Below are 13609 nucleotides of genomic sequence, written 5' to 3'. Positions count from 1 at the left end.
GCAAGAAGAATCTTAAAGACCTAATAATGTTTCCTACCTTAAATATTCACAGCATGTTTTTTAATGTTTTTGTAATCATGTCATTATATGTTTTTTATCTTACAGGTGTTGTCTAATGTTGCAAAGCGCTTAGAGCTTCTAAAGATTAGGCGCTATACAAAGTCCTCATTAGTATTATTAATGAGTACATTAGTGGTTATTATTATTATTATTATTATTATTAATTTATTAACTGAACAATACAAAATTGAGTTTCGACGTAGACGTGTCACAAAATAAATGTCACGTGTTTTTGAAAAAAATAGGAATCTTGTTTGGTGGTGTATCAACAGTTAGTCTAGTTCCCAAATTATGGACTACTGATTTGGCAAGATACTATTAAACACTACTACGGGAACCAGACTCATTAAAAAAACAAAAAAGCTGTGACGTTATACACAGACTTTTCACGTACATGTGATGGTTGTTCAAACAAGTTGGAACGACCTTTCATATATAGGATAGTTTGAAAAAGATGTTATTTAAACAGAATTATGAACAACTTCATTAGAAAAAGCGCATTATTAAAATTTATTATCGAAGTGATTGCAAAATGAGGATTCATTCATTAAACAGCTCAGTTCCCTAACACTGCTCCCCTTCCCACGGTTTTCTCGATGTCAAAGCAATTTTTTTCTCTCTTTTTGGAGGCCCCTCGGTAACTCGCGCCTCGCATATAGTGCAGTTTATGTTTGTGGACCCCGCTGTGCGTGAGTTATCGAGGGAGAGGTGTATTACGAGTTTGAATGCAAACTTATGATATAAACATGACTTAAACATCCAGGTCAGTTTTAGGTTTGGACAAAATGGATTTCACCTAAAAACAATTAGCAAACAAGAAACTTCCCCAAAAAATCCTGGACACTTTCATTTGTAACCAGCGGCCATTTAAAAACAAAATTATTGACCCCTTTCATTCTCCCAGTTTGTAATGATCAAATTTTCTAAACTGTTCATCATGCAGTGTCATCAATGAAACAACAAATGAAGTTATCATCCTAATAAATACATAGATACAATTTCCATGTAAAGATACCTTGTGGATGTTGCCAATTGCAGTTTTACAATCCTCTAATGACTTCAGACTGACAGGATCTTCTAACAATTGTATGATTTGCTGTATGAAACCCATTCTGTCCGCATCAGAAACTTTCATTTCACCATTATGCATCACCTTGTCTCGTATGGTAGAAATCTGAAATCACAGATGAAACATTTAAATCTAATTATTTTAATGATGCAAGACAAGTCCCATTGTGTCAGTTTTATATATTCTATGCAACAACAAAAAAGTATATGTATCTACTGCAGTTTCATACCAATCTTTTACTGTACATGAAAATGTAAAATTGCAACATGAGATAATTTTAATACGCCAGATACAGTACAAAGATAAAAAAATATTAAAAGTAAAGAAAGTAAAACCATATCAGATAAGTGGGCAGATACATTTTTCTAAGAATTTGGTTGGGCTGAATCCAATTTACAAAGACCCCACAACAGAACAAATAAATTGCCGACATCTATGCAAAAATGTACCCATTTCGCTCAGTTTCATATCAAGGCAGATCAGCATAAGCTGTACAAACCTGAAAGCCTATATGGCAGTATGCTTTCTATCAAATTTGATCAAAATCTGTTCAGTGGTTTTTGAGAAGAAACTATTTAAAGGTTAATCATTGGTACCCATTTGAAAGGTCTTTGTACCTGAATAGTTTTTATCAAGTTTGTTTAAATTCCATTCAGTGGTTTGTGAGAGTTTTTCTTTAAATTGTGTTATATTTTAACACCAGTGGCCATATTTGATAATGAATTGTCATTATTAAAAATATTAAAGGTCTTTATGTCTGGATGCTTTGTTTTGTTTGGTCAAATTGTGTTCAGTGGTTTTGGAGAAGGAGTCATTTTAAAGGTTTTTCTACTTTTAGTATTTATGTATTGGCATTATTTGCAACAATATGGAATGCCATCCTGTCAGGATACTTTCTGGCAAATTCTGGTCCCAATATGTTCAGTGTCCTTCAAGATTTAGTGATTTAGAATTATTTTCTATTTTTAGAAATGACTACCAATTCTTTGATGGTGGATAAGTATAACCTGTGTAGAACAGAAAGCCATTCATGCAGATGCTCTCTGCTAAACTTGGTCAAAAACTGGTCTGACAAGTTTTGATTAGTTTGAAATTGCAATTATTGATGGATACACAACATTAGATGGATGCATGGCTATACCAAAACCTCACCTGACCTAATTGCCATGCAAGCAACAGAGGAAAAAGGTCCAAAACAGTTATTTTTGGAACATCTCTTTAATAGTGTAGGAGAGCACATTTCAAAATAAATGTATTTACACAATACCGGCCACTTTGGTGAAAGCTTATCTGTGTAGTAGTATTCATATTTGATAATGTATTTAACTTTTCAATTGCATACCAAAAAAAACGAGAGAAAGATAACCTGAAGATTTCATCCTCATGCTAAGGACTTCATCAGCAGACTGATGTGATCTCTACTGACTGTCATCGATTTACATCCATGCACACAAACCATCACTGAACAGGGACAGGGCCATTACAACCTGCTGCATATCTGGGAAAATCTGTTAACATAGCTCACCATAAAATTCAAGCTTAAAATCTGATAAATATTCTGAAATCATGTCCCAAATGGAAGAGCATTCAGTACTGCAGGGGACTTTTTAACTGCCCAAAAGACAGTTCTCAAACCAGAGCATGTTAATATGCTCTTCTTTTTAAAGAAGTATATTATTATTTGAAGTACTTTTATGTTACGACTTTTATGTCACACTGCTTTTCTGTTAAGTCTTTTATGTCACACTGCTTTTATGTTACGTCTTTTATGTTACACCTGCAAGTCCATAAGCAGTAGCAATCACAAGATTTTCAAGATGGCTGCTACTATGCCAGTCACACTCAGATGCAATATATCCAGTGGCTTCTGAGATGTAGTTCAAACGAATATGAAAAACACTGAATTTGTATTCATGAATGTGTCTGGGCATCATACAATATACTACCCATTTCTTTGACACTAACAGTTAACCGTATATTGCATGTACACAGACTATGTGGGTACAATATGTATGGATGAGTACCCAGCTGGGGAAAGAAAAGAAAGTAAATGTATTGTTGTCAATACATTTGCATTTTGTATATAAACAGCTTCCTTTGTAAAACAGGTTCAGGGGTAGTTATTCAGCTAATTTTGTTACCCTCTCTAAATAAAGTCATTATTCTTATTATTATTGTGCACAATGATTATGCATCTGACTGAATTCGATACTGCCAACATAACATATCTGAATGTGTTGATAAAAATTTGTATTCTGGTAGCAATTAAATGTAGTAGACTAATTGCCGGTGCAATTAATTGTAGCAGACTAATTACCGGTGCAATTAATTGTAGTGGACTAATTACGGGTGAAAATAATTGTAGTGGACTAATTAAGGGTGCAATTAATTGTAGCAGACTAATTACCGGTGCAATTAATTGTAGCAGACTAATTACTGGTGCAATTAACTGTAGTGGACTAATTACGGGTGCAAATAATTGTAGTGGACTAATTACGGGTGCAATTAATTGTAGTAGACTAATTACGGGTGCAGTTAACTGTAGTGGACTAATTACGGGTGCAATTAATTGTAGTGGACTAATTACGGGTGCAAATAATTGTAGTGGACTAATTACGGGTGCAATTAATTGTAGCAGACTAATTACGGGTGCAATTAACTGTAGTGGACTAATTACGGGTGCAATTAATTGTAGTAGACTAATTACGGGTGCAAATAATTGTAGTGGACTAATTACGGGTGCAATTAATTGTAGCAGACTAATTACCGGTGCAATTAATTGTAGCAGACTAATTACTGGTGCAATTAACTGTAGTGGACTAATTACGGGTGCAAATAATTGTAGTGGACTAATTACGGGTGCAATTAATTGTAGTAAACTAATTACGGGTGCAATTAATTGTAGTGGACTAATTACGGGTGCAAATAATTGTAGTGGACTAATTATGGGTGCAAATAATTGTAGTGGACTAATTACGGGTGCAATTAATTGTAGTGGACTAATTACGGGTGCAATTAATTGTAGTAGACTAATTACGGGTGCAAATAATTTTAGCAGACTAATTACTGGTGCAATTAATTTTAGTAGACTAATTACTCATACAATTATTTTAGCAGACTATCAGAAGAAAAACTGTGATTGTGTAAGATAATGTTGAATATATACATACCATACTAGGAACCCAGTGATACAAATATTGCAATATAAATTTATAAAGGAATTATATTTCCAAAACATTTTATTATCAACCTAGTGTAATTAACTTTAGTACATATACATTTTCCAAATAAACACTTTCCAACAGGGTGTTATTCTGAATAAAGGTAATGGAACATTCCTTTATGAATCTACAACAATGAGAATCAAGCAAATTACATCGATTTTAATTAATCAGCAACTCTGTTAACACTTGACTATTAACTGGTGTTGCCTTCAAGCTAATGGGGCATGTATGTGTAGGTTATCTATCCAATTGTCACCATACTCAACAGATCCTCCTGACATTGTCACCATACTCAACAGATCCTCCTGACAATGTCACCATACTCAACAGATCCTCCTGACATTGTCACCATACTCAACAGATCCTACTGACATTGTCACCATACTCAACAGATCCTCCTGACATTATCACCATACTCAACAGATCCTCCTGACATTGTCACCATACTCAACAGATCCTCCTGACATTGTCACCATAATCAACAGATCCTCCTGACATTGTCACCATAATCAACAGATCCTCCTGACATTGTCATCATACTCAACAGATCCTACTGACGTGTGGCTGCACATAAATTCAACGATCTTGACAAAAGATTTTGCATGCTTTACTTGCCGTTTGTGTGAGATCCAGACCCTGTGGAGAAATTTTGGGATGGAAGTGTCTGCAGTTAACTAACAATGCTAACAATGCTTGGGTATCACACTTAGCAGGTCCAGAATTGGAAGGCTGCTGTCCTCCTGGCATAAAAACCTTGGCACATTCCCATGGCTTGAATGGCCATGAAGGGACATGGCTGTTATTCCAGTATATTTCTTCCGATTTTGGATTGACATGGAGTGCTAACAATTCTGCAAGCCAAACATCACATTCTGATCTACAACGTTTTTGAAATGCCCAAACTCCGTACTCATCTCTTTTCACACGACTTGCATGACAGATGGTACAAGGTGGCAATGACACTGTTTGACCTCCATATATTTTTTGAACAAGTGACTGATGTAGGCAATCAACCTCTCTTTTTATGAAAGGTTGCACTCCTGATTTCATATAATATAAGGCCAAGTTCACCGACAGCCAGTTTGTGTACTCTTTGACCTCAACTATAGGGGCTGATGCTGCCATTTCAACTCTAGTTCAACTAATGCTGGGTTACACCAATGGTACTTGCATCATCACCGAAGCCTGGAACAGAAACAAAAGTTGGATTAAGGTGAAGCCAGTGTCGCATACTTGACAATTCCACATGTCAACCTTCATGACACATGATTATTATCTTTACATATTCTAATGAGCAATTTCTGTGAATTTTCATCCCCAGCTTAAGCTGGTATGTACCCTGGGTTTGATATGCTAATTTAGTTAATCTTAGCCTTTCACACTGACTGTGTACATCTGGATGTAAAATTTTGAACAGGGAATGGAATACAATAAAATCGTAAATAACTGAATGTGGAATGGTATTAACTTAAACATGACGATGATTAGAAGTAAGCATAAATCTCAATTGGTTTGTGTAATTTAGTAATAATTGTGTAATAATCTCAAATCTTACAGGCAAACAAAAGGCACAAGTGGGCCTTGCATCACTCACTGACTTACATAACAGTTGACCATTTCACTGTGCAAGCTTGTGTAGTAGTGTTAGAACACGTCTTATAAATTATCACGTACATTTTACCAATTATGCTCTATTCATGAAGGCATAATTACTGTGTACAATCTTCTACTTATAGCTGCTCATATATGATCTTTATGATAACAAACTCAACAGATGAAAAATATGGCTTCACAAGTTGTAAAAAGTCAATCAGATTGCAAAATCACTTCATTAACATGCATTGATCTATCATTAATGAAACGGTCAAGAATCCTGATGAATGAAGATTAAAATCTGAACACAAATATGGAACTGTTATCAAATTTTAAAAAAATCTTATGCTAGATTATTCTTGGATTCAGTCAATGTTGGTATGTGAGAAAGCTTGCCGGTAGCTTCTCGTGGGTCGGTGGTTCTTTCCGAGGTTTTCCCAGGTTCTTACTCTACCATTAATACTGGCCGCCATGTAAAGCCTATTGTGTGCTGAAAAATGGTGTTAAACCCTACAACAACAACATATGTTAGATTATATCATTGTTACGTAAGGATCTAGCTCATTCACAAAGACAATGCCGCTTGTGAGAGCTATGGGGGACTTGCCTTGAAACAATATTATACACAATCAGTGGGAGCAAACATACATTACATAGTAAAAATCAAGAGTGAAAGTCTGGATATTTTAGTAACAACTGTGTAATTTAGTAAAAGTGTGTAATTTAGTAACAAATGTGTAATTTAATAATAATATATGAATGTTTAGAGGATAAATAACTTGCTCTAAAAAAAAAAAAGAATAAGAGGCCCAAGATGGCCTGAGAGTGTTCATCATTCTGTCATCTGCTTAACATCAACATGCATTAGCAGAATTGGCAAGACTTATTACCCTTATGACAATTTCTGTAGACTTTTCTTTCGAATACTTCTGATCACAAATATTATGTTTCAAGGCATTTCTATCATTTGAATCAATCCACTATGACCTCTCTGTGATGGAAAGCGTAAAAGGATTAAGGTCAACCATAAGAACTGGGACTTTCCATAAAACATAATGTGTGTACTGTAACCATGCTGTATATTTAATATAATTAAGAACATGCTTTCATTTTTTTTGGACCCCAAAAAATCAAAATTTTTTTTCTGGTTTTACAAAACAGTTGTTGTTCTCAAAAATTATTTTCAAATAAAATTACAGTTCTGAGCCTTCACATTTGACAAAAGTCGCATATACTATCATGGCGGATGAATGGAAATATTTTAGATTAAAAAATGTCTTTTTTACTTATTTACTAGCATGCGTTGATGTATTTGTACTAAGACTGACAATCATCCACAGACTGAATAGCAGTTTCTTTATGTTTGAATGTTTCATAAACAGTCCTTGGCTCTCAACAGTGTTGAAATAAGAATTACTAGATTCTTCACTCATGAGTACCTGGCATGAACTCTTAAGATTCACTTGTATAGAAAGGATAATGGACAAGTACATGATTAAGTATAGAATGAATAATGGAAAAATACATGATTAAGTATAGAAAGGATAATGGAAAAGTACATGATTAAGTATAGAAAGGATAATGGAAAAGTACATGATTAAGTACAGAAAGGACAATGGAAAAGTACGTGATTAGATTACATATCTGGATTGATTTCTCAGCCTCGTACATTTGAAACTATTTTTCAGTAATTGTCCAAAAGAATTGATATCATTCTGCAAACTAGTTTTTCAAATCAGTTAGGTTCCTTTACATTTATCTGTTTTTTGACTTAACAAGTGTATGAAAAGCATTCTAGATATCCAAGTCCCCTTCATTACCCTGCTTAATTTATTCACTGTTTCACAGTTCAAAATTATGCTTAGGGCTGATCAAATTTTTTTCAGCCTCTTAAAAGTGGTTTCAGAAAGTTAAATTGTCACACAGCCACCCACATTTTTTCACTTGTCTGAAAATTTAAATTTCTTTCACAGATTCAATAAAATGAAAAACAAAATAACAATGTACATCATACTGATTTCATCCAAGGGCTTCATGTTTAAGTTTTCATTAATCTTAAGGTATCCTGTATACACTATTTCAAGCTCCGATATGGTAGTATCAGTTTGTTCGCCTACAAAAATGGAAAGAAATTTACTGGAATTCAGACATACCCTAACTTTTCTCTCACATTCTGATGAAAAGACAAAAGAAAGAGCTAAATACAAGTCTTCTGGAGCTCACACACAATTTCCAAAAGTGGTATTCCACATTGGGTTAGGGTGTAGGCTTTGCTAAAGAGAGCTTGCATTTTATTCATTTGTCATTTCATTCTCATTAAGTTTTAAAATGGCCTTTTCTAGTGGAGTACTGGCAACTCTAACTTAAAGATTTGTGGCAAATTCTGGCTGGTGGCATGCATATGCTGCATAGGCCAAAAAATGTCATGAGACTTACTTGATTTAATCCTGAATTTGTCAGTTCAATTGACAAATACACTGTCTGTCCAACAATTTAGATTATTATTTGCATTATCTGCAAAACATCTTTCCTTAGTATCCATGAAATCAAATCATGGATAATTGTGAACCTAATGTAGCTGAAAATTGTTGGACTCTTAGGCCCCACAAAAATATGTTTCCTACCTATCTACCCTAATTTAAAAACCAGTGCAATAGGAAACACATTTTTTGCAGCCTTAGTCATGTCGTATTTTACACAGTTTGGTGTCACGAATTGTGGCTTATGTCTCTTTAGGAGTTGTTATCTCAGACTCACTGGCAGCCTTATATTTTATCCCTACCACAGTCACATGAATTTCCTTTCTCTGAATCTTCCCTGTCACTTTCCTTTCAAAAATAATTTAGCAATCTCAATTTATCCAAGCTAAAAAGATCACCTCATCTGACAACTATGATTACAAAAATGAGACCATTACATTTTGTCATTTAAATGTAAGGACAGAGAGTGTAATTGTTACATTTTAAATGCAATACCACAAGCTTATGTCGATTCTCTGATCTCAGTTATTAAATTAAAGACTCATTACTGTCATCTAATCAGTTATTAAAGTTAATGGACATTATGTTGATAAAGTACCTTTAATTAATTTAATTGCCATGAATCGCCAGATCAATGGGTGATACACTAATGAATGTCTGTTTAGTAACTAATGCAATGTCCAATACTAAATAACGCAATGTTCAATACTAGATAATGCATTGTCCAATACTAAATAATGCAATGTTCAATACTAAATAATGCAATATCCAATACTATATAATGCAGTCCAATACTAAATAGTGCAACGTCCAATACAAAATAATGCAATATGCAATACTTATGAATGTCTGTTTAGTAAAAAATGCAATGTCCAATACTAAATAATGCAATGTTCAATACTAAATAATGCAATGTCCAATACTAAATAACACAATGTCCAATACTAGATAATGCAATGTCCAATACTTATAGATTATTGCATTTGTATGGGAAAATAGGAACGAGTTTTCGGAATGAATACTGCACGAACTTGTGAGTGCAGTATATCCTTCCGAAAAAACGAGTTCCTATTTTCCCATACAAATGCAGTAACCTTTTTATTATATGCTCATTTTTTTATTCAACCTAAGGTTAAATTATATAAACAAAATACACTACATGAAACAACGTAAATGAATGAATGCCGTATTCCAAACTAAATACACAAGCGCAGATTTGACATTACAAAATGACATCATTATTAATGCGCACATAGCTCCGCCCAGATATATTTGAATTTAGTCATGCGGTCTACATAACTTTCGAAAGAAACTGGCATGTCTAGTTAAAATTGAAATTTGCAGTCATATTGTGAATGAATGCGCATTGCAACAACTTTTCCATTTGATCTGGAGTGAATGTAGTTTTGGTATTTTGTTTCGATTCGATGAAAGTTAGTGATTTTGGACTGGATTCATCTGTGCAAATTTTACATGAAATTCATCGGATTGAAGTGGCATGGGAGAAGCATATTTACATCTGCAAATGTGTTTCTGTTTCTCTCTTTGAATGTCTGAAATCATAACGTGGGAAAAGATGAAGTCTTTCAATTGCAATTTTCAAAAGAACGCTATGGATTTAATGTGCATTTCATGTTGAGTGCAGTAAGGAGGATGCAATTGGACTTACAGAAATTACAGCACACTTTTGAAATGTGTAATCCAGATTGAAAACCTATGACGTGGCTCATGTAATTCCGATTTGCAGAATTAAGAAAAAACATTTTGAGGAAATTCAGGATGTAAAACTGTTAAGGATATTTTACTTTGCCATTCTTATCACCACATAAAGAATACACTATATTCCTTGTCAGTTGTATGATATTTGTAAGGACATGATTGTCCGTCTTTTATATAATATAGCTAGCCTAAATCCGTAACATTGTATCAACACGGAATGTGCAAAAACAGCTGGGTTTCTTGTGTGTGTACAGTCTACGAAACATGTTTTAGTTCATTCAGAAACAACTTTAAATAATCACAACGTAAAGAGCCTCTCACGCGAGTGTATATGATTTGTTTACAAATCAAAAGTGCTGGTGTCTGCGTCTTTGCTTGTTTACAATAGAAAGTAGTTCCTTTATTCACGTGAATACTATATCTGTATTGTTGTGCGCATTCAGTATCGGGGAATACTGAACGATTCCGACAATGTAAAGTTAACGGGGGAAAAAATGAGCATATAATAATAAATAATGCAATGTTCAATACTAAATAATGCAATGTGCAATACTAAATAATGCAGTGCAATACTAAATAGTGCAATGTCCAATACTAAATAATGCAATGTTCAATACTAAATAATGCAATGTCCAATACTAGATAATGCAATGTCCAATACTAGATAATGCAATGTCCAATACTAAATAATGCAATGTTCAATACTAAATAATGCAATGTCCAAAACTAGATAATGCAATGTCCAATACTAAATAATGCAATGTCCAATACTAAATAATGCAGTCCAATACTAAATAGTGCAATGTCCAATACTAGATAATGCAATGTCCAATACTAGATAATGCAATGTCCAATACTAAATAATGCAATGTCCAATACTAAATAATGCAATGTCCAATACTAAATAATGCAGTCCAATACTAAATAGTGCAATGTCCAATACTAGATAATGCAATGTCCAATACTAGATAATGCAATGACAATACTAAATAATGCAATGTCCAATACTAAATAATGCAATGTCAATACTAAATAATGCAATGTTCAATACTAAATACTGCCATGTGCAATACTAAATAATGCAATGTTCAATGCTAAATAATGCAATGTCCAATACTAAATAATGCAATGTCCAATACTAGATAATGCAATGTCCAATACTAAATAATGCAATGTCCAATACTAGATAATGCAATGTCCAATACTAAATAATGCAATGTCCAATACTAGATAATGCAGTGTCCAATACTAGATAATGCAATGTCCAATACTAGATAATGCAATGTCCAATACTAAATAATGCAATGTCCAATACTAGATAATCCAATGTCCAATACCAAATAATGCAATGTCCAATACTAGATAATGCAATGTCCAATACTAGATAATGCAATGTCCAATACTAAATAATGCAATGTCCAATACTTGATAATGCAATATTCAATTCTAAATAACATACAGTAGTCCCACTCTTGAATGGCCCCCCTGACCAGTGGCCACCCGCTCCTTATGGCCAGAATCCATTGGCACCGACAAGTTTATGTTCAAAAGTACCCCTCATGAAAGGCCACCTAGCTAACACGACCATCAGCCTGCATATTAGTGCAATAATATAAAATTTACCCCTCACAAGTGGCAGCATTTTATTGAATATGTATCCAGAACCAGTATTTTATTCATAATGTGTGTTAAGTAATCTGATTTCTGTTTCCCCGATGTCAGGTTTTCGTTACTGAAAGAAGTGTTGAGTAAAGAACATTTACCACTAAGGTTAATATTATATCATTTACGCCTCACGAGAATCCAAATTTATTCCACAAAAACCGAGAAAGACTTTTAGTCCATACAAAAGGGTACGTACATGTAATCCAATTAGCCTTACTGCTGTGTTATCATAAGATGTCCGGTTTAGTCACTGATAATTGTTAAAATTACAATTATTGAACAGTAGTAACAGCTGAGAAGTGGCAGTATCGATGTACAATACCCAAGTCAGCAGGAAAATGGTTTGGTAGCCTTTATGGCTTCCCTTAGTAAGATGTTGAGCTTGTTCACTTTGATAATCAGTGGCTATTACTACTGACAATAATTGTCAAAATTACGAATCCTAACGGCCACGAGGTCAATTATGCATGATGTTAATGGTACATATCGAAGCCGTTCTGGCTTCTCTCACTTAGTGTAATGAAATGCATAAAAACAATAGGGTACCAGACTGCGACTAACAAATCACGTGACAAGATCACTTCCCTTTAAAACACGGCAATTTGTTTAGATGGACATAGGACACAATTACTTTTACTATATGTTCTCTACATTTGTTTCTCAGTACTGACCTTTTCACTGTGTGACAATCAATACAAATCTAATGTTAATCTAAAATAACTTCAAAGATGACTTCACGGTGAACTTCTCGTCAAAGGTTGACCTGCTCTTTTTTTAAATGATGGACTGTTAACATAACAGCATGTAAACAGAACACAGATTTCACTTCCGGATCATCACCAAGGCCTTATTACTCACTGTGCACTGTCGCCGAAATACACACAGACAACAACACCCTGAGCTCATATTATCAAGAATGAACAGTTACCTTTAAATCCCTACCAAAAATGCATAAATAAAACTCCTTTATCACCACCAAAATGAGAGAGGAAAAAATGTTCTAAAAATAGACTAGAACTACATTCGTGTGTACTGAACTGGAAGTATTAATTGTGATGTAATTCCTGACAGGCCCCATTTTTTATGCCAATTTTAGTCAAACTTTTATATTTGCATGCTATACCTATTTCAACTTTATACATGAAGTCTTTTTGAATTTCCTTGCAAACAAAACATGTGACACCTGTCAGAAAGTATGTAGTGCTGGTGTTCCACAGGGTGCAAGTTCTGGTCCAAGTGCTCTTCAGAAACCAAAACTACATTTGCTATATCTTCCTTAATTATAGTTATTTTTCAATGCAGTAAAAACCTAATTGTGATACAAGATAAGCAATGTCTGAAAATATGTTTGAAAGTTACAAATATTGATAAATTAAATTTTAATGGCAAATTAAATAAACATTTAAATTTTAAAAACTAAATTTATTGAAAACTTAAATTTTCATACAAGTTTTAAAACACAGTTTGACAAACTTTAGACAGAAAAGTTGACTAATGAATGGTATTTAAAACAAATGGTAGTTTGGGCCTGTACATCTGATAACATTTTTCCCAGGGGTAGTGAAGCATTATAGCTCATGGTGATTTTGGCAGCAAACCTCAATATGCCTGTCCAGATGCATATAGGTGTACACACTAAAGAAACAATGACAGGTGCTACGTTCCACATTTACTGTGTCTGGTACTTAGGCAGTTGTTTCCATAACTAATAGCACATTCAGGATTAACGTTCTGATGGGACCAGTAACCATGTTTTATAGCAAAAATGCATTCCATTTCAACGTCGATAACTACAAAAG

The 13609-nt window shown here is 34.0% G+C and overlaps 1 protein-coding gene across 1 annotated transcript in view; it reads right to left on the bottom strand.

Moving 5' to 3' along the window:
- LOC149771376 (uncharacterized) overlaps positions 1–5478 on the bottom strand; it is a 43644-nt gene extending 38166 nt beyond the window's left edge. Inside the window, exons 1-2 of the mRNA XM_089948541.1 lie at positions 4969–5478; positions 1076–1234 (exon numbers count right to left, since the gene is read on the bottom strand). Coding sequence (XP_089804667.1) covers positions 1076–1234; positions 4969–5478 — 669 coding nt within the window. The remainder of the gene's footprint in view (positions 1–1075; positions 1235–4968) is intronic.
- Positions 5479–13609: the final 8131 nt, after the last annotated feature.

Source organism: Sinohyriopsis cumingii, unplaced genomic scaffold, assembly GCF_028554795.1.
Source record: "Sinohyriopsis cumingii isolate HCF-2022 unplaced genomic scaffold, ASM2855479v2 utg001908l, whole genome shotgun sequence".
Lineage (NCBI taxonomy): Eukaryota > Metazoa > Mollusca > Bivalvia > Unionida > Unionidae > Sinohyriopsis > Sinohyriopsis cumingii.
The sequence above is the reverse complement of the archived record's forward strand: the minus strand, read 5'-3'. Positions and strand labels throughout refer to the sequence as shown.